Source organism: Natrix helvetica (assembly GCF_964273705.1).
Source record: "Natrix helvetica genome assembly, chromosome: 14".
NCBI classification, from domain to species: Eukaryota; Metazoa; Chordata; class Lepidosauria; order Squamata; family Natricidae; genus Natrix; species Natrix helvetica.
The window spans coordinates 13995223-14008003 of record NC_138564.1 but is presented as its reverse complement, the minus strand read 5'-3'; the positions used below and the strand labels follow the sequence as shown (position 1 = coordinate 14008003).

At 50.1% G+C, this 12781-nt stretch overlaps 3 protein-coding genes across 7 annotated transcripts in view; 1 reads left to right on the top strand and 2 right to left on the bottom strand.

Annotated features, from left to right (window-relative positions):
• The window catches only part of ACACB (acetyl-CoA carboxylase beta), a 30110-nt gene extending 25788 nt beyond the window's left edge, over positions 1-4322 (bottom strand). For all 4 annotated transcript variants that reach the window (XR_014176477.1, XR_014176478.1, XM_081966691.1 and 1 more), the window contains exons 1-2: positions 4255-4322; positions 1833-2452 (exon numbers count right to left, since the gene is read on the bottom strand). Coding sequence is in view for 2 of the 4 variants with exons in the window: in XM_081966691.1 (XP_081822817.1) it covers positions 1833-2443 (611 nt within the window). In the remaining 2 variants the exon portion in view is untranslated. The remainder of the gene's footprint in view (positions 1-1832; positions 2453-4254) is intronic.
• A 1395-nt stretch (positions 4323-5717) lies between these two features.
• On the bottom strand, positions 5718-10277 carry UNG (uracil DNA glycosylase). The gene is made up of 7 exons (XM_081966345.1): positions 10058-10277; positions 9183-9383; positions 8602-8697; positions 8139-8236; positions 7915-8003; positions 7269-7447; positions 5718-6863 (listed from the first exon to the last, which is right to left on the bottom strand). The coding sequence occupies exons 1-7, from the start codon at positions 10148-10150 to the stop codon at positions 6723-6725; spliced, it is 897 nt and encodes a 298-aa protein (XP_081822471.1). The 5' UTR covers positions 10151-10277; the 3' UTR covers positions 5718-6722.
• Positions 10278-10368: 91 nt separating this feature from the next.
• On the top strand, positions 10369-12695 carry ALKBH2 (alkB homolog 2, alpha-ketoglutarate dependent dioxygenase). 2 transcript variants are annotated; one of them, XM_081966347.1, is made up of 3 exons: positions 10369-11040; positions 11346-11544; positions 11789-12695. In XM_081966347.1, exons 1-3 carry the CDS (start codon positions 10794-10796, stop codon positions 11988-11990), a joined length of 648 nt encoding a protein of 215 aa, XP_081822473.1. In that variant the 5' UTR covers positions 10369-10793; the 3' UTR covers positions 11991-12695. The 2 variants fall into 2 exon arrangements, with proteins under 2 accessions (XP_081822473.1, XP_081822472.1); XM_081966346.1 differs by having other exon boundaries at positions 10373-11040; positions 11690-12695.
• The last annotated feature ends 86 nt before the right edge of the window (positions 12696-12781 follow it).

The following is a 12781-nucleotide window of genomic DNA, read 5'->3' as shown; positions in this document are numbered from 1 at the left end:
CTTGGGCTCCTCAGCAGATCCAAGTCCTCAGCTGCCCAGACCCAAAGCAAGTCCGAATCCTGCTGGCTGGTACTGACCTCCAGGGAGCTGCACCCAGTTCCGGACAGCTGCTTCTTCCTCTCCTCTCCTGCGGCTTTGGAACCCCCAGAGAGGCAGACAGGAGCAGAGTCGGAGGCCACCTCTTCTTCCTCCTCCTCCATTTCTCTGACTTCCCCCTCCTCTTGGCTTCCCCTTCCCCCCCCCTCCCCCGGGCGAGGGGCCAGATGCGACTCAGCCGCTCCCCAGCAGCACCCCCAGGTGGCTCAAGGGAGGAAAAACCTGCTGACTGTGTGACAGACCATAAAGAACATAAAGACTTGGAGTCTCCCCGATCTCTGATTTAGTTATCAGCTGAAAGACTATCGTTGGCCCTTGATCCCAAGCAGCCTCTGGTGCTTAGATTGCTGATAAGCCTTCCTTATCAGCACTGCAGCTTATTTAACGGCACCAGGAACTGATCTGCTTTCTTCCTATTTTTATGCCTTCGTTGTACTGCCAAAACTCTTTTAAGCGAAATAAAAAGGAAGATATCAATGCATAAAGTAATACATGGTGGGCGTGAAAGGGACAGAATATATCCACAGTGGAAAGAACCAGCTGATAATTCTCTGCACTCCCGTCACAAGGATTTATGGCTTCCGGGATCTGAAGATCCCCTTGCTCCTCACTATTTCGATTGGCACCCGTATTTCAAAAAATGTTGGGAACATTTCACAGAAATCCCAGGCTGCTACAGTTTTCCTCCCAAGACCAGCTGCTATAGGTCCTTCATGCCTGCACAATCCAAGAGCTTCAAGGATTTCTCTTGACATCCAGCTAGAAATGCGGAGACAGTCTTCCTCTGGTTGGTGCCGGAGGCATTTTGGCCTGGGACTTCAGCAAACCTAAACACCATGGCTGCAGCCACACTTTCTGGCTTCAATACACCAAATATGGGGAGTTTGTAATGCTTGAAATGCATGGGATAAATTAAACAGGTCAAAACAAGAGCCAAAGCGGACCTTTGCTCAGGTTATTGAGTCAACCAGGAGAAATGACACACAGAGAGATAAGCTGCTCTGTTGGTTTTTTTAAGCACTTTATCAGACAGCCACACTCTTCATGCGGCTCCATTTTAGCCTCTGGCTGAACGCGGCTTTCTCCTTTTCTCCAGCACTGTAGAAAAGTCCCAAGTTCAACAACTTGCATTTTTAGAGCAAGAAGCCAAGAGGCCATTCGGCCAATACTAAAGGCCCCCGACTGCATTTAATGCAGCTTAACCTGAGTCAAAGGTGCACAGGACTCGGTTCAGCTGCAGCAAATGCACATTTACTTGAGAGGAAGCCGGCGTATTCCTTGGCATATTGTATCCCGTCAGGACATTCTGGTGGCTGAAGAGGGCAGGGACTCTTCTGACTATCAAACTCAAATCGTATCGCACAAATTTATCTGTCAGAGTTAAATATATGTTCCCTTTTAATTCATGATCCTGTGTATTCCACTCTGGGTTTCCAGCGCGAATGCCCCTTAGAGGGGTAAAAGCCGTCAAAAACTCTTTATAAATAGGAAATAAGCTTGAATGGCAACGACACAAATACTGAAAACGCACAAGCAAAAATGATTAGAAAGTAGATCCCAGCTACTAAAAAGGAGATTGCAGAACAGTGGCTTCGATCCAAAACGTCTCCTGAAATAAGTCACATTTAACCAACTCTTAGGAAGTGAGAGACAGCCCACCTTGACCCTCCCTGCATCGGCTCCTCCCAAAGCCTCAGCACAGAGAGGCAAACCAGCCGTGTGTCCACGTTGCCTACCTCATGACGAGGCTTGCTTCCGAGTCCATGGAGGAGGAAGAACCAGGATGGGCCAGGCTGCTCCGTCTCCTCCTGCCCCTCGGAAAGGCTCCTCCGGCCACCAGCTCCTCGTCCGAAGAATTGTCTTCAAAGGAGCCCAAAACAAACTTGGCCATGGCTTGCTGCTTCCTCTGGGCAGGGCTGGCGGCCTGCTCTTCAAAGGACAGGGAGTGCATTTGCTTCAAGAGCTGCGTGGAGGACCCTCGGACACACCGGCTCAAAGGCCTGGCGGAATCAGTGGCCGGAGACAGCACGCAGTCCGAGGAAGAGCGGGGAATGGGCGGCTTGAGTTGGCAGGAGGGGTCTGTGGATATCTGGGTGCATGGAAGGGGCTGGCGCGATGGGCTTGCAGGGGCCTGGCTGGGCTCTGAGGATACGGCTTCTGTCTCCTCCACCGGGAACTGTGGAAGGAACCCGCTGGAAGGCAGCTGCTGGACTTTGGGAGCGGCCAGCTGCTCTGGGACAGGCTGCGCAAGCTTCTGTTTTTTCAAATCAAGTGGAGGGCTTTGGGCCATCTTGGTCCAAACCAACCACAGCCCGAGCAACAAGGCCACGAACGCTAGCAGAACCATTCAGCAACCCTAGAAATAAGAGAAAAGCAGCACTCGGTTGGGGAAGGAATAGTCGTGCGCACAGGGAGTCCAGGGACTCAGAATCAGGGCCTTGGACCCGGAAGGGCAGCCACTCTGTGGAAGAGGAGAAGATGCCCCTCCCTCAAGCCAAAGAGATTGTTTTGACTCGAGAGAAGCGGCACGACTGTGTGACGCACTCAAAAGGCCGAACAGCGGTCCCCTACTTCTCCTGGCTTGCGTCCCATTGCTCTGACACGTACTAACCTTTTCAATAACGCATTCACCTTTTAAGCACTCAAACATCAACTTTTTCGCAACTCAGAGTGGAATTTTACTGCTGAGTAAAGAGGCTGTGTGTAGAAATGGAGCCAGTTAGGTCTGCCCCACAATTGTTAAGCCACACCAGCAGCCCCTGCCTCTTCAGCCGCAGACTCGCACAGACCTCAGTGCCTCCCAGAAGGTCCACTTTCCCCGAGGCCCAAAATTCCTGGCTGCCCAGGCAACTGCCCTGCCTGAGCTATAAAGGAGCCGGCTATTTTTATCCTCCGCAAACGGCATCCGGCTGTGGTCCTGCCCCAAGACCCCAAATATGAAGACGAGGCAACTCCTTGGCTCTTTAGACAAGACCCTCCCTCTGCTCTGGAAGATCCTTGCCTTCAATTCCAACATCTAGAGAAGTGCCCTTTCTCCTACAGCCAAGACCAAGGGGCCAGCAACAACGTTTCTAACAACAACAACCAACAATCCACCTTTTAAAGGACATACAAAGTCGTCTTCTCTGCCCTTGATCAGAGCTGCTGGATTCCATAAGTACTCAGGGTCAGTCCTCAATCACATGGCCATCAAGGTCCACTTTCCCGCCAGTGTGCAGCACACAAGCTAAATCAATGCTCATTGGCAACTGGTTCCCAATTTAAGGAGTAACTTCCTTCCTTTTTAAACACTTATTTTAACACTGCTTAGCCCCAAATCTTACTAAACTGAACACGACTTCCCAAGAACGGGACATAGCTACGACCTCCGTGAAATCAAAACCTGAACCTTTGCTAATCGAGCAAATCTTTGATATTTATGAAGACGAGGGTGAAGGAAATCCACAGGATAGCAACAACTAAAAAAGAAAACAAGATAAATGACTTTTCTGCCAACCTGTTTTAAACAAAAACACCCTGAGAGCATCTCTGGTTCCATCAAAGCCATTTGCAAAACACACCAGAACCCCAAAATTGAGAAATTCCTTGGAGGACAGACAGCAGAGAGAGACTTATGTTTGCTAAATTCTGCATCTAATGAATTGTCTAAAGCTGCTTTAACTAATTACAGCTGCAGTCTTTCCCAGCTTTCTCTGGTCCATTAATATACTTTATTTTTAAAAAAATGCTTTCTGACAAGCAAATTAGCTAGGTCTCCTCAGCAGCTGCAAGCCCAGGGGTGTGAAGATTGACTGTACCTTGCATGGACATGGACAGTCACACAACACACACAATTACTTGTATGCTAACATTGTTAGTGCCGAGCAAATTAGCAGGTTGGTGGTTGCTGTGTCTGTATAACAAAAATAATAAATAAAAAAAATGCAGTTGCCAAGAACACATGCAAAGTCTTCGTGAACATAAACTTATTAATAAATGATAAAAGTTCCCAAATCAAATAACTTTATTATAGCCAACAAGCTCTGATATAAAAGCTTCGGGCTGAGATGAATGGCAATAGTGACATTAACCCCTTTCCAGGGGCAGCTCAAAACAGGTCCTTTCTTGGCCGGTCTACACCACCTCTTATTTAAATATTTTGGCTTTTGTGCTACTTACATCTCAGCCTTAAATCCACCCAAAACCGAACACGCCCGAATCCAATGCTTCCCAGTCTGAAAGAAGATCACACCCTTATGTTGTGTTGGTATGGAAATTTTTTTCTTGGCCCCGGGAGGCTGGAGCAGCGGGTGCCAGGTGGCAGGGCTCCATGGCATTCTGCTCTCTGCAGAAGAGGACACTTTGACTTTAACTGGGGCAAAGTTCGCTCCCCAGGAAAAAAAAACCTTGACAACTCCTTTTGGACAACACCCCCAAAGGTTACTGAATGCCACACATGGCACTGAATGTTGTAAACAACAACTTCTAGCATCTCCCGAAAATGTGTTTGCTCCTGGCAAAGATAAATGGAAATAAAATAAAATGTGGAGCGGACGGTAGCCTTGTGCGCAAGATTACCTTTTCCTTTGCAAATAAATAAACAACACACACACACACACACACACACAACGTAGGGAGAGTTTGAAGGGAACCCTCCTCGTTTTCTTGTGCATCATTTTGCATTATAAAAGCCAGCAGCCAAGGCACCGTTTATCGTCCTCATCTTGCTAAAGCCCCGCAGGCTCCTTTCCCCGGGCACGGCCCACCTGCTCTGCCGGCCCCGCTTCCTTCCGAAGCAAAGCTCCCGGGCGCCGGCTGCCTCTTTGTCGGAAGGCGAGGCGGAGCCGCCCCGATCAAAGCCGTTTCAAGCAGGGCTGGTTGCAGGGCAGCGGGGAGCAGGGCGGCCAGGCTGCCCGGGGAAGCCGGCGGGCTTGTTGCAAATGCCGTGGCGGGCTGCAACGCCCTACCTTCCGCGGGGACCTCCGCTCCAGGCGCTTACGTGCAAAGCGCGGGGCCGAGCCGGGAGGGGCGTCGCACCGGAGCCGAGAGCAGCCAGCCCCCTCCCCAACCCGCGTCTCCCTCCGGGGATGGAGCAGCCGCAGCCCGGGCGCTGGCGGGGGAAGCAGCCGGGAGCCTCCAGGGCGTTTGGAAAAGCCGGATGCGCCCCCTGGGTAAAAACCCTCATTGCAAGTATTGCAAAGCCCATCTACGCGGCCCTAAGGCCGCCCCCTCCCACCTGGCTTCCAGGGGCACAAGGGCACACCTGGCCCCTTTGAAGGGCTTGGAAGCTCCCTTTGCCCAGAGGACACCCCCCCCCCGCTTTCCTTCCCACCACATGCCCCTCGTGTGCATGGGGCATCCACCCCCTGGCAGCTGCAAGGGCCTCCCACCCCCACCACCTTCAAGGGCAGGCTTGGCACTGTGGGGGCCCCTGCAGAGAGCATCTTTGCGCCCCTAGACTGCCTGAGAGAAAGGCTGGAGTGTATGCAAAGGAGTCTGAACCTTTTCCTAAAATACCATTTAAGGAAAGAAATCTTTGGAGGACGGGCATCACGGATTTCAAGTAAATACCAGAACAATTTATTTGAAAACATTGGAACAAGTCAACATAGAGAAGTAGTGTTACAGGAAAGATGTGGGTGTTTTTAAGGACTGTCTTAAAATTGGTATTATAAATATACCAGCTGGAAGGTCTCCGTATGCAATTTGCATAGAAGACTACAAAACGCAACACTTCTTCTCACGAACAGAAGTTCAGCACCGGCTCCTGTAGGAATAACCTGTAACCGAGTCGCTTGGCTCCTGGAGCACCTGGCCTAGTGGAGCATCGAGAAGGCACCTGAGTTTGGCAGAAGGGAGGTCCCTGAGGCTGGCACCAGAACCCGCTTTCTTTCTGCACAGGATAGAGGACTGACCGCACCCTAAGTGCGATGCCTGTCAGCCCTCGTCTGAACACAAACTGGCTCCCTAGGAAACTTTCGGCCTGTAATTTTTGGCCAAGTGCAGCTCTCCTTTCGGGACTACATAAGTAACATTTCCCACAGAATTCTGGCAACACTTTTTAAAACTCTGGTCCCAAAAATGGAATACTTTCAAACTGTTGCTCCACTTTCTGCAAGTCAAAATACTAAAAAGTTATTTTTCATAGCACCTCCTGAAAGTCTTCAATCGTTGGCAGATTTAAAAATAAAAAAGACAAGTTGGGGTAATTAGATAAGGCACCAAGCTTGGATGAAATAAGCAGCTTGCTGAATAAATTCTTCAGCAGAGGCGAAACAAAAAAGGCACCTTGTTGTTGGTCAATATTTCCATTTTCCTCCGAGAAGTATAGGAAAGAGGAAGGAAAAACAACCCCCCCGGTCATTATTCCAAATAACAGATTGGCACAAAGTTCTTGACAGTGATGAAAAATTCAAAGAAAAACAGGGCAGTGCTTCTTGGCTAGTCTCCGTTTGCTCCAAAATTAAAATATATGTACTTGGAGTAAACACCTTGGCTCAGGCTACCCCTGAATTAAAAGTGAAAAGAATACTGTTTAGATCAGCTTCAAAGAAACCCGTCCAAGAACCTTTCCACGAAGGCTCTCCAGCTTGATAGGGACAAAAAATGGCTGATGCTGTGGTCTCGGGGGAGTTGCAGGATCCTTATTACAGGGCCCTCCAGTCGATCAGCTGCTTCCCGGATTTCTTCAGGAGTTCGTTTGTTTTGGAGAAATGCTTACAGCCAAAGAAACCCCTGTGCACCGAGAGGGGCGAGGGATGCGCTGTCTGCAGGACGTGATGCCGTTTCTGCAAGAAGCCAGAAGCGTTAGACTTCCCAGCCCCACACGCTGGAAGAACCGGCGGGATTGGAAGGCATAGATTAAGACGTTAGCAGAGCCCGAAGTATCCCGATTGTCCAGAATTAAGCAGAGAGATGCTATAAGCAGGCCACATTTCTACTTCTGTTGAGTTAGAGTGTGGATTGATTTTTTAAAAAGGAATCGTTCCATTGTCTAGATTCATCCACCGTGCAAAAGTTTTGTTTATTTTAATCCTCGTTTGATAGCCAAGCTGTGTGAGCTCCCCCCATCATGGTAAGGCGCAAAGCATGATTAGATTCATCATTTACTGCAAGCAAACAGCATTATGGCATCGCTTAAATCCCCTTTTAAAGAAGCATGCAGACCGGTGCTGTTGTCAAAAGCCACCTACCCTGTCAATGGAGCTGCCCTTCTTCTGAGCATAAGCTCCCCACAGCATGAAGACCAGACCATCCAGGTTCTCGTTCAGCCAGGAGACCACGGCGTCCGTGAATGGCTCCCAGCCCCTCTCTCTGTGGGAATTGGCTTGATGAGCTCGGACGGTGAGCACAGCATTAAGCAGCAGCACCCCTGGATTGTAAAAACAGCAACATGGTGCCATTAGTAGGAAGGTGGGGAATAAAGTTGTTTTTGCTCCCAGCAAAGCTGGATAATCAATGTTACTTTATACGCCCATCCAGGTTGATGGGACAGAAGGTTGGACCTGGAACTACTTCCTTATATTATATAAATGTATATTATAGTCCTTTAATACAATAATTACAATTATTTTGTTCACTATGATAGGTTTTGTTACAAGCCTGGTTTGAAAGATTGCAGTTATTTTGCTTAATGAGAACCGTGATTATGAGAGGATAAAAAGAGTAATTAAAGGACATATTTAGAGGAGACACATCAACCACTCTGGATGATCGCCAAAGGTGTGACCTTCAGTTTTCAGATCGGTCAGAAAGGCTGGGTAACTCTAGCAACTGAAGCACGAATGCACCACAACCAAACGCATGAAAACAATTGGGAAAAGAAAGGCATTAGGTCACCTTGTTTAGCCCATCCAGTCAAATCTCCATGGCCAGGATGAGAAAAGCCTTCTATATCCACAGCAAGCTCTTTGTAAATGTTTTCCAGGCTATAAAGAAAAAGAAGTCTCAGAAGCATGTTTTCACACAATATAGACACAACAGTCAGCTGTTCCAAAGAATGCTATAAAACAGCACGGCACCCCTGAACCTAACAGAACTACTTGGCCAGAGCTGAACCTTACCTGGGTGGAGGGGGAACCGGTCTCTGGACGCTGAAGCAGAGCCCATGAGCCTGATTGGGCCCATGATATGGATCTTGGCCCAAAATGACAACTTTCACCTGAAAGCAAGAGCAGAAAACATTTAAACACTCCACATCTGTTATTCCTGCTCTCAAACCATTTTGTCTAGATTTATGCTTCTACTTAAAGAGACAGAAAATTCTTTACTTCCTTAGTGGCATTATAAAAAGCAGCAAATGCTATTACATAGAACTCAAGGACTACTCAGTGTGACTGGCAAAGTGCCTGGATTCAAGCACTGCATTAAGTCAGGATTTGCTTAAATAGGGATAACTAAAAAAATCACCCAGTGACTACCTGTGTCGTGTGAACTCAGCTAATAGCAAAACACTCAAAGATAACACTACCCATTCCTAAAAGAACAAGATGATAAACGCAGACTAATTATAACAGGTTGACTCACATCATGGATGTCACACAGCTGGGTCCAAGTGAAGACCTGATGCTGGGGTGGATAAACTGTACAGCGCTTGCGTTCTTCAGCAACAAATGTCATCAGCTGTATAAAGGGGAGGGGGATTTATTTAGATCCCAATTAAAGGACATAACTAAGGAGATAACACATTCCATAACATACACAGAAATAGTCTTTGCCCTGATGTTGTCCAGTACTCTCATCACAAATTCTGCTGGGCAGATTGTGGCTTCCAGGAGATGAATTACTGTGTCACACCCAAGCAGTCCTCTCATATCTTATCAAAATATGACTCTTAAAACGCCCATCATTTTAAAAAGGTCTACAAGCCAACTGCTTTAAAAAGCACCTGACCCATGGGTGTGGTAACCTTTGAGGATGGACTGCTGAGCTAAAACCTTGTTATCAGCAGGAACAGGCTAAATTTCACCCCAATAATGCTCAATAATTACCAAGCACTCCTTCTCTTCAATTAGCTGGACTAAGACCTAAAAGCAGGACGGGGAGGGGGGAACCACACCAACAAAAAAAAACTGATCCTTTCGTAAAAGTCCTGGCTTCCTGCCCACCTGAGCGAAATACGGTTTGGAGAACTCTCCGGCCAGGGAGACTCTCCAGCTCTGCCCCAGGTCCGCAGGAATGGAGCTGGCGCTACGGGCTGCGAGCTTCTGTAGTGCCGCCTCTTTGTTTTTGCGGATGCGCTCCACCAGTTCCGGGCTGAGCGGGGGAGATCGCAGGGAACAGCCATTAATCTTCGATCTTTTGGCGGCCTGCAAGAGGGAAAAGAAGCGGGTCATGAGCGGGAAAAGGGAAGCAGGAAAGCGGCAGCGGGGAGAAAACCAAACTCCTAACGCCGCTGCCATAGAGGCGAAGCAACCGCAGCCACCTCTCCGACACTTCCCGCCCGGAGAAACACATGCGCATTTCGCGGGGAAAAACAAACCCAGCATCCCGCCCAAGCTCATTAGCCTGAAGACACCGCCCCCTCGCCTTCCTATTGGTCTACGTCCATTGTTGCTTTTTTTTCCCCTTTGGCTCGCCCAGACCTCTAATTGGATTGCGGGTAGAAGAGGCGGGGTTTACCCCTTAAGATCAATCGGAACCATTTCGAACTAAGATCCGCCCCTCCCTAATGTGTGGATTCTCGTTGTTCGCCGGGTCACGTGACCGTAAGCGGCCCCCAGCGGCCCTCCCACTGAGAGCCTTCTGATTGGTTGGTACCTCAGACAGCAATTTTTGCCTTTACTAGCAAAAACGTGGTAGCTAAACATATGCCCCGCTTCTCCCTCCCAATCCCCAGGGACTGCTTCACCCTCGATTAATAATTAATAACATTATTATCTTTTATTCATTAAGCATGAAACTCAGTCAACTGAACATTTAAACATTATTAAATTAATAAAACTCTTCGTACTAAACGCCCCCACCACTACCAAAAAAGTACCTCAGTTGCTGCCGCGGCTGACTCCGGAGAGCGAGTCCTCTTCTTGCCGGGCGCCGCCGTGAAAAAAGAGAGCAAGGACTTCTGCCCGATCATGGTGGCACTGCTCTCCGGGGCAACGGGGCGCTGCAGGTCGGGAGCGGCGGCGGCGGCGTAGGAGCGGTGGAATCTCCCGCGAAAAAATTGGCGGGAAAATCCTGGCTACGCGCCACCAAGGAACGCCCATCCCTCCCTCCCATTAAATTCGCGCGTGCGCGCTGCTGTGGCCGGGTAGAACCACCCGCGAGCAAAATGTCTTCGGGGTTCGTGCATGCGCCCTGGGCGCTCCCCCCGGACTCTCAGGTGGCCGCCGCCGCTGCAACCCGCTCCGGTGGCGGCGGCTCTTCTGCTCCTTGGCGAGCGGCCCTCGCGCCGTGCTTTGCCAAGGCCCCTTCCTCACCTGCCCGTTTCCCCCTCTGAATGAAGAGGAAAGTGGCACCTGGGGAGCGCAAGGCTTTCCCTTCGGGCCCAGCCTCAGGGGCTCCGAGGGACTGACTGGGGGGGGGGTGATTATTCACCATTATTGCTGTTTTTTTCACCTGTTTTTGCTTTTGGCCTGGCAGGTGCAGCAGCTGCTGGCTGGCCTTTCCCCCTCTGCTGTAGGTGACGCCTGGAGCCCTTCTGCTGCCAAGGGGCCACAGAGGAAGCCTGCCATGGGCTGCCCCTTTCCTCCCGCCCAGGCCTCCTCCTGAAGTGGGTGATGGAGAAATTCCTCATCCCAGCAGTTCCTGGACCTGCCCTGGAGAAGAGCCCAGGGCCCAGGGCCACCCAGGAGGAGGAAGGCTCTGCCCAGCAAGGCAGTCCGAAGGAGATGACCCCCTTGCCAGGGGTGCTGTGGAAGAAAATCCGGGCAGAGGGGCTCAGCTGTGACTATGCCACCCTCTATGGCAAAGCCCAGGCGGACAAAATCTTCCAGCAGCTCGAAAAGGAAGTGGAGTACTTTGAAGGTGAATGCAGCTGGCTGGTATTTTGTAGGTCTTGGGGGGGGGGCAACTGGAAATAATCCCTGCTCTCCTCCTTGCCCCCTGCCCTTGGCTTGGAAGGGGGCTGAAGGAGAAGACTCTGGAATTTAACATCTAAATCAGGGGTGTCCAAACTTGGGAACTTTTAAGACTTTTGGACTTCAACTCCCAGAATTCTCCAGCCAACAAGTCTTAAAGTTCCCAAGTTTGGACACCCCTGGTCTAAATGAGTGCTAATTGTTATTTGTGGCAGGATCAGGAGTTCTGCTTTGCTTTTCTCTCCCAAACAGGTGAATTCACCAAGCTGCACATTTTCGGGAAGTGGCACGACATCCCCAGGAAGCAGGTGACCTACGGGGATGCTGGGCTCACCTACACTTACTCCGGTGTCACCTTTTCCCCCAAGCCCTGGATTCCAGTTCTGAATCGCCTCAGGGACCATGTCCAGCTGGTCACCGGGCACACCTTCAACTTCGTTTTGATAAACAGGTAATTCCCCAGGGCGTTTCAGACAACAGGAAGCACCGTCAGTCTGACGCCCTTTTCTTCCTGGAACATGGAATTTGGGGTGCCTCCAGCTGCCACACTGCATCGCCTGGCAGACGGCCCCAGGATCTTCCTTGTGCCTCTGCAGGTATAAAGATGGGCACGACCACATCGGAGAGCACAGGGATGACGAAAGGGAGCTGGTTCCCCGCAGCCCCATTGCCTCCTTGTCCTTCGGTGCCCGCAGGGACTTCATCTTCCGCCACGGGGCTTCTCGGGGCAAAAACCCCTCCCGACGAATCGCACCAGTCAAGTTGCAGTTGGATCACGGCAGTCTGCTAATGATGAACTTCCCCACCAACCACCACTGGTACCACAGCCTGCCCAGCCGCAAGAAAGTGCTAGCACCCAGAGTCAATCTGACCTTTCGGAAAGTCAGGACTCTTTAGCTCTCAGAAGCGGGGAAAGGGGTGTCCGGGGGGGAGGGGAGAAGCATCTTTCCACCCTTTCCCTTTTAGGTGCTTGAAGCCCCCCCCCTATTTCTCACAGGCTGTGGCCTGGGTTTACAGCCCCCTTTTCTTGAAACCTATCTGGACACAAAACTGGGCTTTTGTAATCACAGCCTGTTTGCACAACCTGATGCAGCCCCTGGGGTCTCTAACCAAGGTGGCTCTGGTTTGCCTCCCTAACCAACCAGTCACACTTTATCCTGAAGGTTCGTGTGAACCTGGCCTGTGGCACAATGAGAAAACTGGGTTAACTGAATAAACCAGACTTTGGTTAATTATTGGCAGGGGTGGGGAGTGTGCTGCACAAACAGCAGCTCTGGCTCGGTGCATTTTCAATCTGCTTGCTGCTTAAGGAGCTGGTCAAGATTCATGATGCTTCTCTAAGCAGGGAGGCATCGCTGTCCTAATTCGATTAAAGTGTCTCTACAGATGCAGGCCTGTTTCTGCCCAGGGGATCCCACAGCTTGGAGCTAAGGAGGGGCCTGGGTCTTCCCAGGGCTTATTTGCGCTTTGTCCCGCCCACTCTTTTCCATTTGAGCAAACTTGAAGTGACTGCAAGCAGCGGCATGCCTGAGGTCCACAAACTACTGTTTTGTGTCTTTTTTAATAGCCTGAAATAAAGCAAAAGTGATCATTTGTTTCCTATGGGAGAAAAGCTCTGTCTTTGTCATGGGTGTTGGGACTTTAATGGGACACGTAAGATAAGTCGATGGGATATTCATCACCTGGCT

Coding starts and splice junctions, on each gene's coding strand:
- ALKBH2 (XM_081966346.1), top strand. CDS start 10,794: ATGGAGAAATTCCTCATCCCAGCAGTTCCTGGACCTGCCCTGGAGAAG. Junction 11,041..11,345: donor GGAAGTGGAGTACTTTGAAG/GTGAATGCAGCT, acceptor TCTCCCAAACAG/GTGAATTCACCAAGCTGCAC. Junction 11,545..11,689: donor AACTTCGTTTTGATAAACAG/GTAATTCCCCAG, acceptor GTGCCTCTGCAG/GTATAAAGATGGGCACGACC.
- UNG (XM_081966345.1), bottom strand. CDS start 10,150: ATGATCGGGCAGAAGTCCTTGCTCTCTTTTTTCACGGCGGCGCCCGGC. Junction 9,384..10,057: donor CAGCCGCGGCAGCAACTGAG/GTACTTTTTTGG, acceptor TCCCTCTTGCAG/GCCGCCAAAAGATCGAAGAT. Junction 8,237..8,601: donor AGCTGTGTGACATCCATGAT/GTGAGTCAACCT, acceptor TCTTGCTTTCAG/GTGAAAGTTGTCATTTTGGG.